Here is a 24,573-nt window from a genome sequence, read left to right as displayed (position 1 = left end):
AAGCAGGGGGGTCCTCTCTGCCACCTCCTGCGTGGAGGAAGAAAGAATTGACTGCCGGAGGAGGATGTTAGCGGTTTTTCTATCTATTACCCAAAAAACTTATCTACTCAATGAACACACAAGAACCAATACTTTTTTCATGAGAGGGAGTGTAATGGGTCCAGCCATACCAGCTCTGGCCTCTTACAACAACATGGAGTTGCCCAACTCTCCTTTATTTATAATATATAGGTAAAGGGGACCAGGACCGGGAGGAGCTTCTTCTGTGATGGACAGGATAGGGTGGAGTTAGGGAAGCATCCTCTTAGGGGGAAAATTCCAGAAAAAGACAGGGAACCACTCCCACACAGCGCCACATACTTCCCAGCAGTCCCTAGAAGCTCTTGTGTTTTTATCATGAATGGGTGATGAATTTTGTCAAAGGCCTTCTCTGCATCTGTTGAGATGAGTGATATTTGTTCTTAATTCTATTTACATGATGAATTACATCTATTGATGTGGTTATATTAACTATCCTTGCATATCTGGAGTAAAATGAACTTTGTTGTGGTGTACAATCTTCCTAGTATGTTGTTGAACATGATTTGCTAATATTTTATTAAGTATTTTTGCACCTAAGTACATCAGGGATAATGGCCTGTAGTATTCTTTCTTGAAATATCCTTATCTGGTTTTGGTATGAGTTGAAACTGTCTCCATAGAATGAATTTGGAAGCATTCCATCCCTTTCTATGTCATGGAATAATTTTAGGAAGATTGACATTACTTCTTCTTTAAAGGTCTCATAGAATTCAGCTGAGAAGCCATCTGGTTCTGGACTTTTCTTTTTTGGAAGGCATTTTATTACTGCTTGTATCTCGTTACAAGTTATTGGTCTGATTAGATTTTCTGTGCCCTCTTGATTCAGTTTTCACGGATTGTATTTTTCTAGAAATGTATCCATTGCTTCTAGGGGTTCCAATTTATTGGAGTATATGTTTTCAAAATAGTCCTTAATGAAATGATCTGCTGGATTTCTGAGATATGTGGTGATTTCTTTTTCATCTCTAATTTTAATAATTTGGGTTTGTTCTCTTTTTTTGTGAGTTTGCTAAGGGTTTATCAGTCTTGTTTATCTTTTCACAGAACCAACTGTTTCATTAATCCTTTGTATTTTTTCTCCTTCTCAAATTCATTGATTTCAGTTCTTGTCTTAGTTATTTACTTTCTTATACTGGTTTTGGAATTGGTTTGTTCTTCTTTTTTAGGGGTCTTGATATGGCATCATTTGGTTATTAGTTTGGGGTCCTTATGACTCTGTTGTTTAAGCCACCTGTTTGTGGTGATTTGTTGAGGCAGGTCTAGAAAACTGATGCAGATGTTTGCAGCTGATAATCATACCTCTACTTCATAGACTTGGAGTTAAATTAGTTATAGTCCCCTGGGGATTATGGCTAGGGTTAAATTCACTTAACTCTCATCATCATCTTTGAGGTAAATACACTATCTATTTAAAGTGCTAAGAGTAGAATCAGTACTACAGTAAGAGCTCTTTAAGTATTGTTAGCTCACTGAATCTTACGTAGCAACCGTATGCAGCAGATTCTATTATGGTTCTCCTTTTGCACATGAGGACATAGAGATTTACCAAAGAGATAACCTAGTCTGGACTCTGCTATAGCTGGAACCATTTCTCAGAAATCTGTGGAGTTGGGCTTTCTGCTGAAGGATCTTGGTGACTATTGGTTTGATGACCTTTCCTGATAATGTTCCTTCAGGATACATTTCCTAATAGTAATTCACCAGAATCTTCAAAAGGTATTGAGATGATTTTCCCATGTGATAGTGTTTACTCCTCCTAGATTTGTCTCCCTTGCCCTGGTGCTAGCACACGCTCTGCTATGAAAAAGCCAAACTGTCTCCTGGCTGTGTGGTCATCCTATGACCTGCCTCACTGGGACTAGCCTTAGCACCTCATTGGCACAAGAAGCTGGGGTATGTTACCCTACAGGGCTACATTGTCACTCTCCAGTGACTTTAGTAGCCCATGACATGGTTCCTTGTTCATCCTTAAAGTGCTGAACATAGATTATACAAACTTTTCTAGAAAAGATAATGTCAATCAGAATAAGGCCAAGTCTTCACTGGGTCCTTCAAGGCCCTATGAGCAAGATCCACTACCCCACTGAACATCATTTACTACTGTTCCTCTGTTTACTCTTCTAGCCACACTGGCCTCCTGTCCAGGCTGTCCTACCTCAGAGTCTTTGCATGTGCAATTCCAGTGGAGTTAAATGCACTTACCTTAGAGGCATACATGCTTTCCCTTCTATTCCTTTGCCTCTTACTCAGGATCATCTTCTCAGAGGCCTTTTCCGATCACCCCATCCTTCTTCATCTTCCTTGCTTTTTCCTTTCCTTAATACTTATGATTATTAAGATACTATATATTTTTCCTATTTATCATATTCACTGTGTTTCTCTCCAAAATAGAACATAAGCGCCATGAAGATAGTGACATTTATCTATTTTGTTCACTGGGGTAGCTCAGAGTCTAGGGAAGGTCTGATGCTTAGTGTAATGCATTCAGTAAATAATTCCTGAAAGAATGAATGAAGCTCAAGCCCCTCTTCAACAACTACAGAATTCTTGAAATAGTTCAAACCATTAACTACCAGGAAGTAGCATCTGAAGAGAGGACAACTGGAATAATTGAGCTTCACTTGAAGGCTATGGAGGGTTATGAAACTCTTAAACTTAATATTGAAGGAGACGAGGAAAAAGATTTGGTGGAGAATGAGGAGAATGAAATTCCAAGTGAAGGAAATCTTACATTAAAAAAATCTTTCAGGCAACCAATATTGTTGGTTTCCTGTGGGCAAGTAACTCTCTGAGCTTCAGTCTCCCAAGGGTCCAGTTTACACTGTCATTTTCTGCATCATCTTGGATGCCTATGTGCCTCATCTTTGTTTTTTCTTTTTGTACTAGGAATTGAACCCAGGGGCACTTTTACCACTGAGCCCCATCCCCAGGCCTTTTTATTTTTTCTTTAATTTTTTTTTTGTTGTTGTAGATGAATATAATACCTTTATTTTATTTATTTATTTTTATGTGGTGATGGGGATCAAACCCAGTGCCTCACACATGCTAGGCAAGCATTCTACCACTGTGCCCCAACCCAACCCCAACCTTTTTTTTTTTTTTAATTTTGAGACAAGGTCTTTTTTAAAAAAATATTTTTTTAGTTGTCAATGGATTTATTTATTTTTTATTTATATGAGGCATTGAGAATCAAACCCAGTTCATCACACATGCAAGGCAAGTGCTCTTCCATTGAGTTACAACCCCAATCCCATTGAGACAGGGTCTTGCTAAGCTACCCAGGCTGGCATCGAACCTGTGATCCTCCTGCCTTAGCTTCCTGAGTCACTGAGATTACAGATGTGCACCACTGCACCAGACTTTAGAATATTTTTATTGATTTATTTTCTCCCTGCTTTCAAAATTATAGAAATAATACATTCATGTAAATAAAGTACATATACATATACAAACATATACATATAGTAAAAAAACATATACATATAGTAAACATATACATATAGTAAAAAAAATACATATAGTAAAAAACATATACATATAGTAAAAAATATATACATATACATATAGTATCAAACATATACATATACAAATAGTACATATACATATACAAATCAAACATATACATATAGTAAAAAAAAAAAAATCTTTCAGGGCTGGGATTGTGGCTCAGTGGTAGAGCACTTGCCCAGCACGTGTGAGGCACTGGGTTCAATTCTCAGCACCATGTACAAATAAATGAATAAAATAAAGGTCTATCAACATCTAGAATATTTTTAAAAAATCTTTCAGAGAATTCAAAGTGCATTTATTCAACATGGGATACAACCATGAACAAGCCAGAAAAAAAAAAAATCCCTGCCCTCAGGGAACTTACATTCTGGTGGTCCTATGTCAGGCATCCTGATCATGGACACAAACAGACAAAGCAACAGAAAGCAATCACATGTTCTCGATCAGGAAGAGCCTCAATTGTAGATCTCTGCAGCCACATGAAGCATGGATTGGGAACTAAGATGGGTGGAAGTCCCCAGAAAGTTCTGTCGTAGACCAGATATGAAGGGGTGATGAGAACAAGGCAGATAGACAGATATCACTATAGAAGGTGGGTCTATCTAGAAGGCCTGTGATAAAGCAACTGAGAAAGGATCTTAAAGCCCCAGAATGGGAGAACAGCATAAATTGTGTCCTCTGATAGAGAGAAAGGAACGTGGCAGAGACCATTGGAGGAATTTGAGTCAGGGAGTTGGGGGAAGGCAAGGCCATATTAGGATCAGTTCCCCTGAGCTTTGGCCATGGAGCCATCACTGGGCTGTGTGACCACAGGAAGGACCACAGTCTTCTCTGGTGTTTATCTGCCAGTGCTCATGTACACTTAACACTTTGATCTCTATGGTCTGCATGTGGCCCATCGGAAGTTGGAAACCATTTGAATCTAGTCAGTTGCATTGGCTCTGTGGAACTGAATTTTTGTTGCTTTTGTCTGAAACACACCACCTGTCAACATTCCAAAGTTGTTTATAAATGAAGACACATTTTAAGATATTATGTTTTTGATATCATGAAGAAGAGATGCTAGAATTTCTCTGTACAGCAGGATTTTGACTAAAGATACAATGAATAATTTTGATTTTCGCTGTAATGGGAATCTACCTGGACTTCAAGATGGCTGTTTCGATAAGAATCAAGAGAACAAGTTGTTTGTTTGTTTTTTTCTTGGTACAGCCAGTTGTCTTGAATTCAGTCTGTGTTTGTGAGAGAAACTCAAAGAGGAGTTGAAGTTATTGCCTGACTCTCTCGCTTTAAACAGAAAAATCCTCTCACTTGTCCCATAAGAGGAAAAATGGGAAGGAGAGGGAATTTTTGAATTGTCCAGTGTAATAAGCCAATTCAAAGGAAAAAACCCCATATCACTGTGCTTTTGAATATTTTTGGTGAAATTGTTTCTTGAAGGTATTTCCTGAAATACCATTTTTCATTGTCTGATAGAAATCATATTTTGGTTATCCAAAACACAAATGGAGGGCTTTTCAAGGGGAAGACAGTCAATGTGAATTTTCTGTAGTAGAACTTGAGTGTATCAGTTGGCAGATCTGAAGAATTTCTAGGGGCCTAAGAAAAGGGCACAGTGACCAAAGTAGTGTGTGTGTGTATGTGTGTGTGTGTGTGTGTGTGTGTGTGGCTGGGGACTGAACCTGAGGCCTTGCACATGCTAGGCAAGCACTCTGCCACTCAGCCACTCCCCAGCCCAGTGGTTCCTTCTAGGAGCACATCCCACCTTGTCAATTGGATCTTGATGTCTAGCACCACTTTCTGAAAAGGGTCTGGCTTCCTACATGTGAAAACTGCTGCCACGCAGCCCATGAAAGACAGCATTTCAGTTACTCCTCTCTGGATAATCTGACTAGTTACGTGAAAAACAAACTTAGTCATTGGGTTTTTTCTTTGGTACTACAGCTTTTGAAAATCATGGATGGAAAATTCCTAAACTTTCTCTCTGACTTAATTTCTTAGATCTTGAATATGAAATAAGTATGTGATGAAAGGCTTTAATATATCCTAATAGTGTGGACAACCTTACAAAATCTGAGCAAATGTGGAAACATTGATATGCAACTGGTCAGTGAAAATAAGGAGTTAGCAAATAATCACTAGGTAAAGGAAGAAATAATGAAAGCTACATCAAGCTGGCCCCTGCCTCAGGGCTTTTGCAGTTGTTCCCTGTTCCTTATCCCTGCTCATCCAGTCTTCAGCTCAAATGTCACCATCACAGAGAAGTTTCCTTGACTCTCAACCTAATACCTTCCCTCCCACCCAACTCGGCTGCAATCACTTCATCACATTCCTTGGTTTTAATCTCTTCTTAGGGTCTATCATGACCTGAAGTCACTTACTTATGTGTTCCTTTTCAGTTTTATCTGTCTCCCTAACTGGAGTATAAACTCCCAAGAGCAGAGACCTTGTCAGTCTTTTTCACTGTAGTAATTTGGATGATAAGAATAATGCCTGAGTAGACTTGGAAGACAAATGAGATAACAAAACTGTCTTTTACAAAAATAAAAACGTAATAGGTAGAACTTTTTGAATGCTTGAGAGGGAATGAAGCATTCAACATTCTGTTATAGGAGAAACAATGCTAAAACCTGCTGCACATAGTTCACCTAAAGCACATGTTTGTTAGAGCTCTATTTGTCTATATCACTATATCGCAGCTTAAGGAATTAAGTTGGGGAATATTTAGGGTACTTTTTCCAGATCCCAGAACCTTGACATCAAAGAGGACATTTCTGCTACACCAGTTCTAACAGGGTGTTTTGGCTTCTAGTAATTCAGATTCTGTCTTATGGGAGGATGGGTTCAAGGTTGTTGATTTTCAGCCTTACATGCCACATGGGCTCAGGTTCTTTCATTTTCCTCTACTGCTGTCATTACATAGTATTCCACCCAGCCAGGACAATGGAAAGAAGAGAAACACTTCTTCTCCACTCCCACTTGCCCCAGCAGAGTCCTTCCAGGTTCTCATGGGTCATAATTAGTAACATACCCACTGTGGAACCAATCACTGGTGAGGGAATGAGATTACTCAGACTGATCAGGTCCATCCCTGACCTTGGGGGAGAGGCAGGTATGTGAACAAAAGGGAAGTTCTTTTGGGAACTGGGGTAAGCGAGAAGTGCTGTGCCTTGTTTGGAAGCAATAGATAATGATGTTTGTAAAACTTTTTATCCCATGTTTTGTAGTGTTGGAACTGGTGGGTAAAGACTTGTTAAGGATTCTGGGGATTGATACAGACCAGAGACCCATACAGTTACAGATCTTTGGATTAAGTCCAAGTTTCTTCTCAAGAGTATGAGGGAGAATTCCCATTTCAGTGTCCAGAGAGCTGCCTCTCACCAAGAGAGGAAGGGTAGAAAGAAACTTGGGCTCCTTATTCAGCTGTCTGGATCCCACCCTGTCCTTAGAGATGTGCAGACTGTTCTGGAGAACCCATCTCATTTGCATATGCTTCTTTATTTATTTATTTATTTTATCATATCCTTCCCCAAAGCCTAAGAACAAAATTGAAGTATAGTTTGGGAGTTGAGGGAAGTAGAAGTTAAATTGCCAGAATGGCAATTCACTTTCTCTAACTTATCTGTTTATATCCCATTAACATTTGTTTTATTCTCCTCTTGGAGCTTTTTTTTTTTTTTTTTTTTTTGGTCTCTTGATAGGATGAAATTAAGAACACAATAAATAAGGTGAATGGTGGCCCAAAATGTTCAGAACTCCTCAGCCTCTAGGTCATTACTAATTGCTTACCATCAAAGGGTGGTTGAAATGCAAAGGGCATGTCAAGCTGGGAAATGTCATGGAGAGGTGGGATTTGATGTTTGGTGATATATACTCAATATTTTGAAGATATTAAACATTTTGTGGTAAATTTTTATATGAGGTCTATCCTTGTTTTTTGTTATCTGTCATTTGTATTTTGATAGACCCATATGATCTATTAAACTGCCAATTTGAGACTCTTCGCTCTCTTTGTGCTATATTTGACCAGTGACCTAGTTTTCCCCATTCTCCGTTTCATAACAACTAACTCATTCTTGGCCCCTGCCACAGTACAGACAAATCTTTACTGTACTTTTTGTCCTTAAATTATTTCTCAGTTACTTTTCACATTACTCATGGATAAAGACAGGCTTTTTCTTTTTTTTAATGCCTTTGGTGTTTCAAATAGTCATCAAAAAACCAGACAGAAAGTGAGGAAAATCATTGTTTGTTGATTTCTCATTAACACTTTCTCTTTTGATTTTGGTTTCAGGTTGTAATTTAAAGAGTTTTTGCAGTAGAAATATCCTGGTCATCCTTGGTATCTCCTGTGTCATAGCCGTGATAGCTTTGATTGCTGTGGGGATTTCCCATAACAAAGCACTGACACATAATGTTAAGGCAAGTCAAATCCATGTGTAGGGGACATGGGTGGGGAAGGAGCCTGACTGGGGTGTGGAAGTGGGGTGAGGATAACTTTGAGCATATAGGAGAATTGAGGATATAGTAGCCCAGGAACAAGCCTAAATCCACTGGATTAGGGAGGTAAAATGGAAACTGAGGCTCATTCTGTAAGAGGAAATACCTTGAATACATTAGTAGTGAGAAGATAAGTGCCTTCATGATTGTTTAGCAACTTAGTAAGTCAATGATTCAATAGAGATGAATACTTCATTAACCTCATCCACATCTTTGTTGTACCATGATTATATTCTATGGAGTAGTACCATCTCTGCTTTCCTTTTTTTTTTTTTTTTTTTTTTTTTTTTTTTTTTTGGTACCAGGGATTGAGTGCAGGGGTACTTATGTACTAGGCTGCTTAATTTTTATTTTTATTTTTTGTTTTGAGACAGGGTCTCACTAAATTACTTAGGGACTTGGTAAGTTGCTGAGGCTAACCTTGAACTTGTGATCCTGCTGCCCAGCATCCTGAGACTTGGGGATTACAAGTGTGGGCCATTGCTCAGGGACTATCTCTACTTCTCATTCATTTTTTCATCATGGGTCAATCACAACATTGCACTCTGCTCTTTTTACACTGTTATTATCATCATGATCAAATAAAAAAATTTATTACCTCTGTATAAGCTCTTTGGAAGTCAGAGAATGTAGAGAAGAAGTATTTATCTTCAAAAATGTTACAGGGAGCAGGAAAATCAATAAAAAAAAAAAAAGAACCCGAGGATGTATGCATATATAAAGCAGAGTCATTAAAAATGAATAATTGGGAAAATTTCCTATGAAATATCTACATTTAAAGAGCTAGTTAATGTCATTAAAAATCATCAGAGACATTAACATTCTGTGTTGTATATCTGCTTCCTTTTCAGTTCATTAAAGTTTTAGATGTGAATATTTCACAAGTATGTTTTAATATGTTCACTGTTTAACCTGTTCATTAAAATCATGTAGTAAATTTATATCTGTATTGCAAATACACCACTTTAAACTTGCACTGAAATGACGGTAAACAAATCTATAAAGGCCCAGCTGATACAAACATACTAACAAACAACGCACACATGTGCACATGGGCAGTGACAGATCCAGAGGTTCATTTGACTGCCCAGGTCCTTGAATGTATGTGTTGAAGTACTTTCTCTGGTACTTAAGGTGATGACCTGTGAGGCTGGCTGGCTGGATGCATATGCCAGCCTTCTGAAACTTAGGCGTCCCACCCAAAGCTCTTGTGGTGTAGAAGAGCAGTGGGTGTTACACTGGTGTCCTTTGGTCACACAAGTTCACCCCAGTGGGTTGTGTACAGCAGCTGCTTTGTCTGGACAGAAGGCTGAGGCTATCTCACTGCCCATGGTCTCTTGCCTTTTAATATTGAGTGATACTGGGTTTCTTGGCAAAACCTCACTCACAGTTGAAGCCTCATGACATCTTGGTTCTGCTATTTGTTTACCAGCTCCAAAAGAGCATGGTTGCCTTCTCAATTTGACCTTTTAGCATGTTCAGTAACGCATCACTGGAGAGAAAGGCTGCCTAGAAGGCAAAATCCATGACAGACTGGGGCTCTGTGCTCCCAGTGAATACTTGTGGTCATGGATGACTTTCCTTCATTCACTCTGGTCCTCAAGGCCATTGTGCTTCTGTTGTTATGTTGGCCTGGCAAATGGAGCAAGGGCTTTGGCATCCTTTCAGTCCGAGTTATGGGTATTTGAAGAGCGGGCACTGGCATTGAAATGAATCTTTATGTAATACCGCTGATTTCACACAAATATAATTTGATGTATGAAGACTAGCCATCTGTTGAGGTCGTACATTAATTTTAGTGATTTCTGCCACATACGAGGGAAAAAAACTGGACAATGCAGACTGTAGTACATCACTGCAGAAAGTTCTATTGGACATTGCAATTTAGAGTAAACTCTTTGAAATATCTGTGAAACCATTAAGTTGAATAAGGTATGTGATAAAATGTTGTATAAAATCTAAAATAAGGGAGAAAAACAAAATATTTTTTATTGTGTAGTTTGTAAACTAGTACCAAGGATCATCCCAAATATCATGGCTACTGAAGTATTTTATGTAGTTGGTTGGAATAATGTACAGTTGTCTCTCAGTATCTCTGAGGGACTGGTTCCAGGACTTCCCAACAGATTCCTAAATCTGTGGATGCTCAAGTCCTTTATATAAAATGGGATGTTATTTGCATAAAATGGCTGTACATCCTCCAACATACTTTAAATCATCTCTAGATTACTTATATATATTATACAATGTAAATTGTATGTAAGCAGTGGTTATACTGTATTGTTTAGAGAATAAAGACAGGAAAAGTAGTCTGTACATGTTCAGTATAGATGGAATTTTTTCTGAAAAAAAATTTTTTTTGGTATGGAAATTGAACTCAGGGGATCTCAACCACTGTGCCACATCCCTAGAACTTTTTCGTATTTTATTTAGAAACAGGGTCTCACTGAGCTGCTTTGGGCTTCACTAAGTTGCTGAGGCTGGCTTTCAACTTGTGATCCTCCTGCCTCAGCCTCCTGAGCTGCTGGGATTATAGTTCGGTCTTTCTGAATATTTTTGTTCCTCAGTTGATTGGATCCATGGATGTGGAATCCACAGAGATAAGAAGGCTGACTGTTTTTGCTTCTACAAATTACCACTTAAAAAATAACACTTATTTGGACATTTGGATCTGGAATATTTGTTTTGTGCTGATGATCCAGTGTTGTGTTATATCTGCTAACCCTGTCTGGCTTCAGCCTTGCAGAGGAAGCAGGGGCCTCATGCCTGGGACACATCTGGCACAGCACTGCCACAACTCCTTGTTGTACTGATGTTTTAATTGCCCAGCTACTGCTAGGGTGTGAGGGTATTGAAGACAGGCCTAGGTTTCATTTGTCTTCACATACATATTATTTGTTCATTGATTTAACAAAAAGTCTTTGAATATCTGCTGTATTTTCAGTTTTGGAGATATAGTAATGAACAAGATTGGAAAAGTCCATACCTTCATTGAGGCTAGTGAGGGAAATAATCATTAATTGAACAATCACAAAATAAATGTTTAAATGCAAAGAACAACACATATGGATTGGGTGGTTTCTCCCTAGAAATTTGTTGACTCGGTGGGTAAAGTGAACATCTTGAGTAGATGAAACTGCTCCCTTCTTGGATGTGTGGAGCACAGGACCTGTCTTACTGCAGGGGGCATCAGTGTGGGAAGCAGACTCCTGCTTCTGGATCCTCTAGAGATCCTGGTTACCTACTGTCACCCCCAGTGCCTTCTCAGGGCCTGGGCACCTACTCCTTAATTGCCTGCTCCACATTGCATACTGGCAGTTAATGGACTGTCACATTAGCATGAACATTCTACATTTTGTCACACAGACTGACCAATATGGAATCACATGCCTTTGTTAAAGGTTGCCACCACCAGGGAATGTAGCCTCAGGATGCTGGCTATCCCATGGAAAGTACAGTAGATCTGCTCTCGTGTAGGTCAAAATCTAATGGGAAAAACAGACATTAATCAAATAGCCACATAATTACAAATTGTGCTCAGTGCTGTCTTTAGAAGAAAAAGGCAAGCATTCTAATTAACATGGGAGAACCTAATCAGAGGAGATCAGAGAAGGCTGTGATCTCAGGTGAGGGGCTTTCTGGGTAATGGCACTGGAGCAGAAACAGTGCAGCCTGTGGACATCTGTGCAGGCCAGTGCAACTGTGGGTGGTAAATGAGGACACTTAGACAAGAACGTTAAATGTCCCACTTCTGTAGAGCCAACAAACAAAACAGTTTGCTCTTTCTTCCCACCTAAAGAGATTACCCAGAAGCCTGAAACCAGGATATTCGTGCAGGTAGAATTTTTTCCATCCCAGGGAGTGGTCTCTTCTACCCCCATGTGGCCTCCAGTCTCAGTAAGCTCAGGGTCTGTTGCTACCCACATTTACTTGTCTTCACAAGACTTTGAGGCCACTGGTGGCCCTGTCCACCAGGAAAGGTAATTTCTACAGTTCTGCTTCTAAGTCATCACTTCCGTTCATGAGGCATAGCTCATGAAGATCAGTTATGCTCACTAAAATCATGTGTGTATCAAAATTAGCTTCGGACAAAATTGTATGCACAGGAATATTGCAACTGTATTAAAATATGCATTGAAAAAGTCTACATAGATGAATGGATAAAGAAACTGTGGTACATATACATAATGGAATATTACTCAGCCATAAAAGAATAAAATTATGGCATTTGCAGGTAAATGGATGGAGTTGGAGAATATTATGCTAAGTGAAATAAGCCAATCACAAAAAACCAAAGGCCTAATGTTTTCTTTGATAAGTGGATGCTGATACATAATGGGGGTAGGAGGTAAGGGAAGAATGGAGAAACACTGGATTGTGTAGAGGGAAATGGGGGGAGGGGTGGGGAATGGGGAGAAGGAAAGAGGACTGAGACAGACATCATTACCCTATGTACATGTATGGTTACAACAATGGTGTGACTACATCATGTACAACCAGAGAAATGAAAAGTTGTACTCTATTTGTGTACAATAAATCAAAATGCATTCTGTGGTCATGTATAACTAAATAGAACAAACAATGAAAAAAGAAAAAAGACTGCAAGGAAAAACTTAACACTTTCTTTTTTATGAATAATAAAAATAGCTAGATGGAATCTTAAATATTGTTTTTCTGTTCATATTCTAGGTGATTAACTTTCAGTACTCTTAAAATAAAAAATAATATTGAAAGAATAATAAGGGAATGTCACACCTGAATCTTTGACTTTTTTGTGTTATGAGGACATACTCACAGGGGATTTTAGAAATGTTTTAAGTGTGAGCCGTAGAGAAACGCTGGGTTCCTCCGCTGCCAGGCTTCTCTAGACATCCACTAGAGAATGGCTTGTTAGCCTAGGAGGGAGAGAGAGCACGAACATTTCCTAAGCTTATGGGAAGCTTTCTGTGCTGAGATCCTTGCAGGCCTCCTGCTTGCTGGAATGTGCACTGAAAAATGTCATGGTGATGGAAAGAGAACAAAAGGTGGTGGCTACCTGGGCAGCAGGTGGACACTGTAACCATGAAAGGCATACTACCCAAATGCTCAAACTGAGAACTTCCAGAAAAACAAGCTTTAGCTATCTCAAGAAAAATACAATTTTTTAATTCTGCAAAACATTTCAGAAGGAAGGAAAATAGTCTGGTGTAGCTCAACAGGTTAGCATTCCTGTATGCTGTAAACACTAGGTGAAATATCCTTGATTCCTGCGTAAAAATGCGCTCTTCCCCCTTCTCAAATGCTTGCAAACAGAATGTAGTAAACGCTTTCTTTTCTCAACTACCTCATTGAGTAGGACCTTAGAGAAGCAGACTGAGAGAAACAAGGACGGGCCCTTGGCTCTACTGGAAAGGTGACTATCCTGTCTACGGTTGGAATAGAATGTCCTGATTCCAGATAAAAGTGGCTTGCTGTTGCTGCCTCGCCACCTTCCATCATATGCCACTGTGGTTGGAAAAACTTTTGGCAGGAAGAATTCAGGAACTCTGCCAGGAAACAACAGAATTTCCTCCTATGTGACCCCTGGCGCCTCTTTCTCCACCCTGGGAAGTTTCCCACAGTTCTAGAGGCTCTGGTCCCAGTGAGTGTCCCTCTCTGCCCACAGAGCCTGCTAAAGCCATTTCTGGGATTCCTTTGACTACACCCTAGCTGCAAGGGAGTCTGTCCAGCTTGCTTGTTTTCCCTGAACCACTAGGGAGGCCTCATCTTGTCTTAGTTTCTCCCTGGAGGTTCTTAAGTCTTACTCCATGAAAACAATGTGAGGAGGTGTGTGTGTGTGTAGCAGGGAGGCTCTGTCACCTATTGGCTTTGTATATTGAGCAAATGACTTAACTTTTTTGTACTTTAACTTCTTACCTATACAGAAGAAATAAAAATAGCACCTACTTAATCGGACTGTTCTGCTTCACATTTAAAGTACTCCTGAAATGCAGTGTGGTAGTTTTGTTCTTCTCCCTCTCTTCTCTGACCATCAGGTTCTTCTTCAAGCTGTCTCCTTTCCTCTTCTCCCCATTTTCTTTCTTCCTTTACTCTCCCCTACTTTTCATGAAGATTGAGCATGAATCTTCTGAATATAATTTCATAGTTAATGACATAATTAAAAAGCAAGTATATTTAGTATTTTCTATGCCTCTCTTTTAAATGAAGTTCACATTCACTGAACTAAAATTAGAAGAAGGTGTTGATTATTGGCTTTGAAGCCTTCAATGGATTAACAATGGTTCCAAAAATTTTCTGCACATTAGAATCCACAAGGGATTGCATAAAAATTTCCAAGCCCAGACCACATACCAGACCCATTAGATCACAATATCTGGTGGTGGGACAAAGGCATCATGGTCTGTGCAGCTCTTCAGGTGGTTTTAGTGTGCAGACACGTTTGGGAACTACTGCATTACTTGCTTTCTGTTCATTTCACAGTGTCTCAGGTACGTCAGGACATGGATCTGAATTTTGGCTGCACCTTAGAATGACCTAGGAAGTTTCTAACTAATATTTCCACTCAGGTTCTGACCTGGGTGAGGCATGACATTTCTGATATGCAGCCAGCATAAAGAGCTTTTCTACAGAAAGACAGGTGTCCTGGTAACTCTAGTGATCCAGGCAACTCCAGCCCTCCAACCTGGCCCAGGGTTCTCTCAAATCAAAATGCTTTCTCCGTGTGGTTTTGAAAACCCTGTCCTTGTCCCTTTCTTGTTGAAAGCTGAATATGGAGAAAATTATGTGATTCTGATAAGTTTTTGTCTGGTTTTGTCTTCAGTATGGGATTGTGCTGGATGCAGGCTCTTCTCACACAAGTTTGTACATCTATAGCTGGCGGGCTGAAAAGGAGAATGACACAGGCATTGTACAACAGATAGAAGAATGCAAAGTGGCCGGTAAGGTGAAGAAAAGGGAAGGAGAGATGGTGGGACATGAGAAATTGAGAGGCTATGCAAGCAGAGCAGAAGAGGAAAAGGAGTCCAAATACAGGACACCAGATGAAGAACACAGTAGAGCTGCTATTGTTACTCTTTATCATTATAAAAATAATATGGAAGTCAGTCCCTAATGATCAAGCCCTTGAAGAATCAATAAATCTATAAATAACTGAGGGGTTGATAGTGTAGTTCAGTGATAGAGTATCATGTTTAGTATGCATAAGGCTTCAACGACAAATACACACACACATGCGCGCGCGCACACACACACAGGATAGAAATAATTGAGTAATAGCAGTTCCCACACAGGACACTTCTGTGTGTTTTGCATTCCCCAAGAATTAAACTTGTGTTATTTCATTTCATCCTGTAGTGTCCCACTGAGATAGGTATTATTTCCCATTTTTTAAAAATTAGGGCACCAAGATTGAGAGAGATCACATACCACTTGTTTAAAGTTACTTGAACTAGTAAGCAATGGAATTGATCATCTCCCAGAGGAGATGTTTCCAGGAGAGTAAATGATAATACCCAGTGGCTGGATGTCCTAAGATCTTGGTCCCATCAATACTGAGACAATACTTCCTTGCATTTTTTAAAGTTCAGATTCCTCATTTTGCTTGCTTTTAATTCAGTGCCTTCCATTTTTACAAAAGTTTTTTTAAAAATCTAAGAGATGTCTCTCTTCTGAGGGTCATCCCATGAGTGCATGAGTATTTGGCCTAACAAATGCAGTACCTTCCCCGCTCCAAAGAGAAAGAGAGGGAAACTCTAAATCCTGGTTTTCTGACTCCAAACAGCTGGGAACATAGAGCTGATTTTCTCATTATTGTTAAATAAATGGGCTATTTATAACCCGTGAATTATCTGCTTAACTTATTGAAGTGTTGGACTGGGAAAGTCACTGAGGAGACAAGGATGCTTAGGCATTGCCCATGACTGCATGGCCAGTAGCAGCTTCTGTCTTTCCAGTAGAAGTAAGTACATCTGGTGCTTCTTTTAATTTTTGCTATAAATGTCATTTTTACTTATTCTAGGAACTAATGTTGCTAATTATAACTTTGTGGCAGAAACATATAGAAGTAGCTAATAAAGTACTCAAAAATCCATATCAAAATTTGAGACAATGTTATGCAATTACATGAAACTGTGCCCTCCAGTGGCAAAATTATCAAACACCAGACACACACACTGCCAGATTTGAAATTTAAATTGTAACAATGCTAGATTCAGTGAGTTGGCCTTTTTAGTACAGCAACTTAATATATATCACAGTAGGAGATTAATATTTTTCTTGTGTTTTCCCAGCAACACCATAACTTGCTCTGATATTGTCAACGTATGTCCGATACCTTTTTGAAAAAGGTTGTCATCTTCCATATTTTTCCCTAGGTCCTGGAATCTCAAAATATTTTAAAAAAACACATTATATAAGTATAAAGCTGACAAAATGCATGGACAGGGCCAGGAAAGTGATTCCAATGTCCAAGCACCAAGAGACACCTGTTTACCTGGGAGCCGGGGAAGACATGCGATTACTCAGGTATAGCACAACAGAGAGTTCAGAGAGGCAGCACCAGATCCCCTGAAATTATAAGAGAAAGCCACACTTCCCCAGCACTCCAAAATGCTACACATCTCCAAGTCCACACCTAAGAAAGAAATTTCAATAAGTGAGTAAAACTCCCCAAATAATAGTATGTGTGTGGGTAAGATTCTAAACCCATTAAAAGCTTTGCATCAGGCATGGTAGTATTTGCCCATAATCTCAGCTATTTAGGAGGTTAAGGCAGGATGATTGTAAGTTTGAGACCAGATGAGGAACTTGGGAGAGACCACTTTTCCAAAAAAAAAGTCTTGCCTTCAGTACACTCAAGCAGAAAGAGACACAGAAAGAGAAAGATTGAGCCTGTCTGCTCTGAGATTTGAGGACTTAGAATTAGTCAACCAGTATCTGGGAGCAGGAAGACTAGAGGAGACCCCCAGATGTCCCAAGACAGTCATAACAAGCTCATCTTTATTGGTCACCACTTGTTACCTATTTGCATTATTTGTTTACTTGTTCCTTCGTTGTTCATGAGTGCCTCCTTTGTCCAGAACATGCATGAAGGTGACTCAGCCCCAAGGAAATTAGTTCCATGCCGCACGATGAGCTCTTTTGAAGAGGAATGCTCAGAGCTCCTATGGGAGCACTTGTCCTGCCCAGGATGAAAGGCCCTCAGAAAGACTTGTGCAAGAAGGGATATATGAGCTGTCACAAAGGAGGAGTTGGAGGTGAGGGAAGGGTGTTACAGGCAAAGCAGACAGGATATGCTCAGTAACGCACTGTTATTCAGCACCTACTGTGTGTCAGGCACATTCTAAGAGCTGTGATAAGCAGTGAAGAGGCAGGACAAAGTCCCTGACTTGATGGAGTTGGCGTGGAGTTTGTGTTCTAAGGATGTGCAAAGGCAGGGTAATAAGGGCATGTTCAGAGGTCTATAAGTAGCTCTGCAAAGACGGGAGACAGGGTGCATGTTGTAAAATGATAGTAAATTTATTTATTGAGCACTTGCTATATTCTTAGAATTATAGTAAATTTGAAACACACCTTGTTTAATTTAATCGTCAAACAACTGTATGTCTTCTTCTGTAAAGAGTCTGTCCAGTTCCTTGGCCCATTTATTGATTGGGTTCTTTGTATTTTTGTTTGAAAGTTTTGTAAGTTCTTTATAAATTTTGGAGATAAGTGCTCTATCTGAAGTGCGTGTGGAAAAGATTTTCTCCCACTCTGTAGGCTCTCTCTTCACATTCTTCATTGTATCCTTTGCTGAGAAAAAAACTTTTTAGTTTGAGTCCATCCCTTTTATTGATTCTTGCTTTGATTTCCTGTGCTTTGGGAGTCTTATTGAGGAAGTCTGATCCTAAGCCAGCATGATGAAGATTTGGACCTACTTTGTCTTCTATTAGGTGCAGGGTCTCTGGTCTAATTCCTATGTCTTTGATCCATTTTGAATTGAGTTTTGTGCAGGGTGAGGGGTAGAGGTTTAATTTCATTTTACTGCATATGGATTTCCAAGTTTTGTTAGCACCATTGTTGAAGAGGCTATCTTTTCTCCATTGTATGTTTTTGGCTCCTTTGTCTAGTATGAGGTGACTGTATTTATGTGGTTTTGTCTCTGTGTCTTCTATTCTGTACCATTGATCTGCCTGTCTATTTTGGTGCCAATACCATGCTGTGTTTGTTACTATTGCTCTGTAGTATAGTTTAATGTCTGGTATTGTGATGCCTCTTGTTTCACTTTTTCTATTCAGGATTGTTTTGGCTATTCAAGGTCTCTTGTTCTTCCAGATGAAGTTCATGATTGCTTTCTCTATTTCTATGAGGAATGTCATTGGCATTTTAATTGGAATTGCATTGATCTGTACAGTGCCTTTGGTAGAATGGCCAATTTGACAATGTTAATTCTACCCATCCAAGAACATGAGAGATCTTTCCATCTTCTAAGGTTTTCTTCAATTTCTTTCTTTAATGTTCTGTAGTTTTCATTGTAGCAGTCTTTCATCTCTTTTGTTAGATTAATTCCCAAGTATCTTTTTTTTTTGAGGCTACTGTGAATGGAGTGGTTTTCCTAATTTCTCTTTCAGAGGATTCATCACTTATGAATAGAAATGCATTATACTTACGTGTATTGAGTTTGTATCCTGCTATTTTGCTGACTTCATTTATTAGTTCTAGAAGTTTTATAGTGGAGTTTTTTGGATCTTCTAAATCTAGGATCATGTCATCAGCAAATAGTGACAGCTTTAGTTCTTCTTTTCCTGTTTGTATCCCTTTAATTTCTTGGTCCGTCTAATTGCTCTGGCAAGTGTTTCAAGGACGATGTTGAATAGAAGTGGTGAAAGAGGGCATCCCTGTCTTGTTCCAGTTTTTAGAGGAAATGCTTGGCAATTAATAAATATGTGAAAAAGTGTTCAACATCTCTAGTAATTAGAGAAATTCAAATTAAAACAACTGTAAGATTTCTTCTTACTCCAATTAGAATGGCTTTTATCAAGAATACAAACAATAGTAGATGTTGGTGTAGATGTGGGGAAAAAGACACACTTTTATATTGCTGGTGGAGTTGCAAATTGGTGCAGCCACTCTGGAAAGCAGTACAGAGAATTCTAATAAAACGTGGAATGGACCCACCTTTTGACCCAGTTATCCCACTCCTCAGTTTATACCCAAAGGACCTAAAATCAGCAAACTACAGTACCACAGCCACATCAATGTTTATAGCAACTCAGTTCACGATAGCTAGATTGTGGAACCAACCTAGATGTCCTTCAACAGATGAATGGATAAAGAAAGTCTGGTATATATACATAATGAAATACTATTCAGCCATAAAGAAGAAGAATATTATGGCATTTGCAAATAAATGGATGGAATTGGAGAATATCATGCTAAGTGAAATAAGCCAAGCCCAAAAAACCAAAGGCCAAATGTTTTCCCTGATAAGTGGAGGATGATAAATAATGGGGTTGGGGTGGGGAATGAGAGAATAATGGGGGAACTTTAGAATATGTAGAAAAAATGAGAGGGGGGGTATGAAAAATGGTGGAATGAGACAGACATCATTACCCTATGTACATGTATGAGTACACGAATGGTATGAATCTATATTGTGTACAACCATAGAAACAAAATTATGTACCCCATTTGGGTACAATGAATCAAAATGCACTCTGGAAAAAATTAAAAGCTAAATAAAACTAATAATAATAACAAAAAAAACAACTGTATGAAGTAGAGGAAATGATTAACTATTATTAACCAGATAAGGAAACTGTGGCTTACAAATGTTAAGTAATTCACCCAAGGTCACAAGTCCACCTGGTAAGGGACAGAGCCAGGGTTGGGAGTGGGATTCTGAGAAGGTCTTGTGGACCACACCAAGTTTAGAGTTTATCTTGAAGACAGTGGGAAGTCACTTAAAGAAGTTACACATCTGGTGCTGCTGGCAGAGGAGATGGATTGCAGTGGAGGAAAGCAAGGTAAAGGAAGGCAGGTGGTGGCTATGGAAGCCATTCTGCTGAGAGGTTAGAGTTGGAAGGTGCATCCTCTCACCCAGAGGCTCTCAGAGTTCCTTAGCCCATATTTTGAAAACTGCTGCATCCCAAATTCATTATGACAACCCTGGAAAACTCCTTCTTCAGGTCTCAAAGTCTCAAACAAGCCCAAGAAAAACTGATAGTATGAAGAAGGTATTTTCCAGTCTGGAAGCAGGAGAGGTTGGCTGTGTCCTGGGTGGCTTGCCACCTACTTTCTGTCACAGCCCTAATTGAAAAGCTCAAGCACAGACTAACTTGTGCAACCAACTAGGAGTCACTATAATTGCTAATATCACAAACATCAGCTCTAGGCATGGAGATGACAAAATATCCAGCTACCACCACCACACTCGTTTTAGAGCATTTGATTTTTTTGAGCCAGGAAACAGCAGAGCAAAAATGTAATTTTAGGAAGACTAACCTACTCAAGGACTGGAAAGATTTCAATTGGATAGGAAGGGATGAAAGTGTTAGATTTGCCTCATTCCAAAGGAGGGTTCCTCTGCAAACCATGTATGGGTGTTCCCTGTATCTCCATTTATTCCAGCATGTTTTGGTTTGTTTCTTTGCAGAATTGTGTGGAAACTATAGCCAAAATGGGTAGGTGTAGTTATTAAGACCAAGATGGTAACCTCACCTCTTCTTTGGTGTAGGATGGAAAGTGAACAACTGGCAGAAAGGGTCATGGTTGCAGTGATAAGGAGCCTCAGCGACTACCCCTTTAACTTCCAGGGTGCCACGATCATCTCTGGTGAAGAGGAAGGTGCCTATGGCTGGATTACTATCAACTATCTGCTTGGCAATTTCATTCAGGTGATCACTTCACACCACCCATGGAAGACGCTCCCTGGGGGTCAATGCCATTGCTCTCTCAGGCAATATTCGGGTCACTGGCCAGAGCGAATGATGGATGAATGAGTGCCATGAATTTACTCCCACATTTGTAAGGATCCCTGGAGGTACAGATATCTGTCAAGAACTTCCTTAGGGAAGTCTTCATCTTAGGGAGATACAGAGGAAAAGAAAGTCTATCATTAAAAGTAAGAGGAGCTAATACTTGCTGTGCTAACACTTACCTGTGCTCAGAGAATTCATCCTCAGAACAACAGTGTGAGGCGCTAGCTACTATCATCCCCATTTTAGGGGTATGTAGTGATGCCTGATGAGAGTAATGATTCTGCTCAAGGTCACATAGTAATGACTGACTGAGTGGGGGTTGAACTTGAGTCTGCCCGGTCCCAGGCCCCTTGTTTGTAGCACTTGGTACATTGCTTCTATGTCACAGCAGTGTGAGCTATGTCCTCAAAGCCCTCTTTTCTTGCTGTTGATCTGATGCAGACTCAGGAACCTCCATTGACCTTTGCCTCACCTTTCTGCCCTGCTTCTCTGCTTTAGGAAGTCCCTGACTCTAAGAAACATGGTGAAAAGTTGGATGTCCAAACACCTTTAGCACTGGTGATTGTCTTCTCTTTCAGAAATCAAAATGGCTCAAAGAGGTCTCAGAAGGAATCAATCATAAGAAAACATTTGGTGCTTTGGACCTTGGGGGAGCCTCTACGCAAATCGCTTTTGTGAATGAAAAGTACACTCTGGCGTCCCCAGAAAACTTTCTGTCATTTCGCCTATATGGCAAGCACTATGATGTATACACACACAGCTTCTTGTGCTATGGGAAGGATCAAGCACTCTGGCAGAAACTGGCCAAGGACATTCAGGCAAGTGTAACTGAATTCAGACCTGCCCTTCCCACATCTGGTCCTCCAGCCCTCACATCCTGTTATTTTCCCTTTCTAATTCTGTAATTGGTCTGAAGTTGGTTATTGTACTTTCCAAACCCTTTTAGGCAGGATACCAAACTACATCTGGTCGACCCCTATGAATTCTTTCCTCCAGACATCACCTCCTGTGTTTGTTTACTGCACTACCTCCAAGGAAACCACTCATACTTTTTCTTAGCAATTAAATTCTCACCCTTGAAGGGTGGGTAATAAAAGTTGCATGCTAGTGTTTCATTCAGGGATAGGTTGTTGCAATTTATAAGCAAATGGTCTTCTATGCCATTTTTAATTTCCCTTTCCTACAAAGTATAGAAAACAGCGTTGTTTGGAATGACCTGGAGAGGAGGAGGAAAAAACACATCAGGGGAAACACAGAATTTTTATCAGTCAACGCTTCAAATTTTATCCCCCTATGCTTTTTGCATTTTGAAGGCAAGAAAAGTTAAACACTCCACATCATGAGAGTACCAGGCACACCCTGACAAATAAACACAGAGCAAGGTTGTCACAGCCAGCTGTTCTCCGTCTCTGCTTAAAGGACAACCAGTTCTCTCTTCTCCCCCACGTCACCCTCTTTGATTCTCAAAACTACTATCAATAAGAAGACCATCATGGAGTTAAGTGCCACTGAGCCTCAGAGTTCTGCTAAATTTCGCATACCCAGCTACTCCATTTCTGCTCTGTGGGGTTGAGGGTTAAAAATCACTGGGCTCTACTGGTTTAAAAGACCTAATACATGTTCCAGCTCTTGGAGTTTCTGATTCTCTGCTTGGGGAGGTGGGGAGCCTCAGGCTCCAATTTTTGAAAGGCTTTGAGATTTTTCCTTGTGAATCTGTGTGATTCACACAGGAACGCGAGGACATTCCCAACTAATGACATTTTTGGGTCCAGCTTTAACTATATCTGCATCCTGTAAATAGCCCGGTACACTCATATCTGGTACCACTTCTGGTGCCTATTGTAGAAACTGTTTTGTAACCCTATTTCCAATGGTGAAGAAGTCAGGGAGGGACACAATGATGCCAGTGCTACGTGCTGTCATTTTGTACTATACCTACACAATGATGAAGTCAGACTGTGGCTTTGGTACTCCAACATTCACAAGTTTTCCTTAAAGTGATTTTTTCCATTCAGGTGTCAAGTGATGAAACCCTCAGTGACCCATGCTTTCACAGTGGGTATGAGAAGGTAGTGAATGTAAGTGACCTTTATAAGACCCCGTGCACCAAGAGATTTAAGAGGACTCTGCCATTTGATCAGTTCAAAATCCAGGGTACTGGAAACTATGAACAATGCCAGCAAAGCATTCTTGAGCTCTTCAACACCAGTTACTGCCCTTACTCCCAGTGTGCCTTTAATGGCATTTTCTTGCCACCGCTCCAAGGAAGTTTTGGGGTAAGTTTGTGAAATGATGAGATATATTGGTTGGGATGATTTGGGTTGAAGATTATAGAATATGTGTCTATAGAGATTTTAAATAATGGGATTTCTTTTTATTTCACATAATAATGTCTTGAGATAAATCAAGGTTAGTTTTTTGGCTCAACCATGTAGGGACTTGGGATCTGTTTCTCCTCCATCTTCTTGACCTTCTCGTGGTGCAAAGATAGCAGCTAGTGCTCCAAGCATCACATCAAAGCCAAAGCAGGATCGAAGTTAAGAGGTTCCTCTGGTATATATCCCTCTCCCATTCTGCATATGTACCTATAGACATCTTTTCAGATCACGTTGGCCAGAACTTGGTGAAATGCATACATGAAAGCACTCTGCAATAAAGAGAAATGTATCAATAATATGACTGGTTTAGACTAATTATTGTTCATTCCCTGGGGAGTCTTTCCTGAGGATATTGCTGCCTTTATCTGGATATTATTAGGATTCTATAACCAAGGAGAAGGGGCTGAAACCCACTAAAGTCTGCTACAAGTGGCTCCCAAGTGTCTATAGAAGGAGAAGCAGCAGCTAGATGAGTTGGCTGAAAGATTTTCTTATATAGACATTTTACAAGTAGAAACTCAGGAAATCCCAAGGAAGCGTTGAAGATACCATCATTCTGATTACATTTTGAAGAGTTGGGAGATCATTTAAATCCCAAATTCCTTCTTTTCTGAATTATCCCAGAAAATGAAGAAAGTGAGCAGAAGCAGAAGAGATTACATGTCATGTTCCTGGAGACCAAGTATTGTTGCAATCACAGTTTAGGAGTATACTGCAAAATTAGCTATCATTTATTAAGTGGCAGTTATGGACCAAGCACTATGTATACATTATTCATTTGAGGTACCAGCCAAAGAAACAAGGGCTTTCATCTGCCTTTACTACTCCTTCTCCCTTTCAGAAAACAGATCACCATGTGAGAAGGGAGGTTCAATCCCCCTTGAAGACCCAGCAAGGGACTTTCTTGCAAGTGTCACAGAAATCATGTCATCAGCGAACAGGGATAGTTTGAGTTCTTCTTTTCCTATTCGTATCCCTTTAATTTCTTTGGTTTGTCTGATTGCTCTGGCTAGAGTCTCAAGGACGATGTTGAATAGAAGTGGTGAAAGAGGGCATCCCTGCCTTGTTCCAGTTTTTAGGGGGAACACTTTCAGTTTTTCACCATTGAGAATGATATTAGCCATGGACTTAGCGTAGATTGCCTTTATAATGTTAAGGAATGTTCCCAC

General features: G+C 39.8%; 1 protein-coding gene across 1 annotated transcript in view; it reads left to right on the top strand.

The window, feature by feature from the left end:
• The first annotated feature begins 2,591 nt into the window (after positions 1–2,591).
• The window catches only part of LOC124985782 (ectonucleoside triphosphate diphosphohydrolase 1-like), a 39,927-nt gene continuing 17,945 nt past the window's right edge, over positions 2,592–24,573 (top strand). The window contains 7 exon segments of the mRNA XM_047554392.1: positions 2,592–2,796; positions 7,886–8,013; positions 14,891–15,008; positions 16,443–16,593; positions 20,783–20,942; positions 21,605–21,844; positions 23,042–23,302. Coding sequence (XP_047410348.1) covers positions 2,592–2,796; positions 7,886–8,013; positions 14,891–15,008; positions 16,443–16,593; positions 20,783–20,942; positions 21,605–21,844; positions 23,042–23,302 — 1,263 coding nt within the window.

The sequence above is a fragment of the Sciurus carolinensis genome, chromosome 5, assembly GCF_902686445.1.
Source record: "Sciurus carolinensis chromosome 5, mSciCar1.2, whole genome shotgun sequence".
Lineage (NCBI taxonomy): Eukaryota > Metazoa > Chordata > Mammalia > Rodentia > Sciuridae > Sciurus > Sciurus carolinensis.
This window is presented reverse-complemented; position numbering and strand designations above follow the sequence as displayed.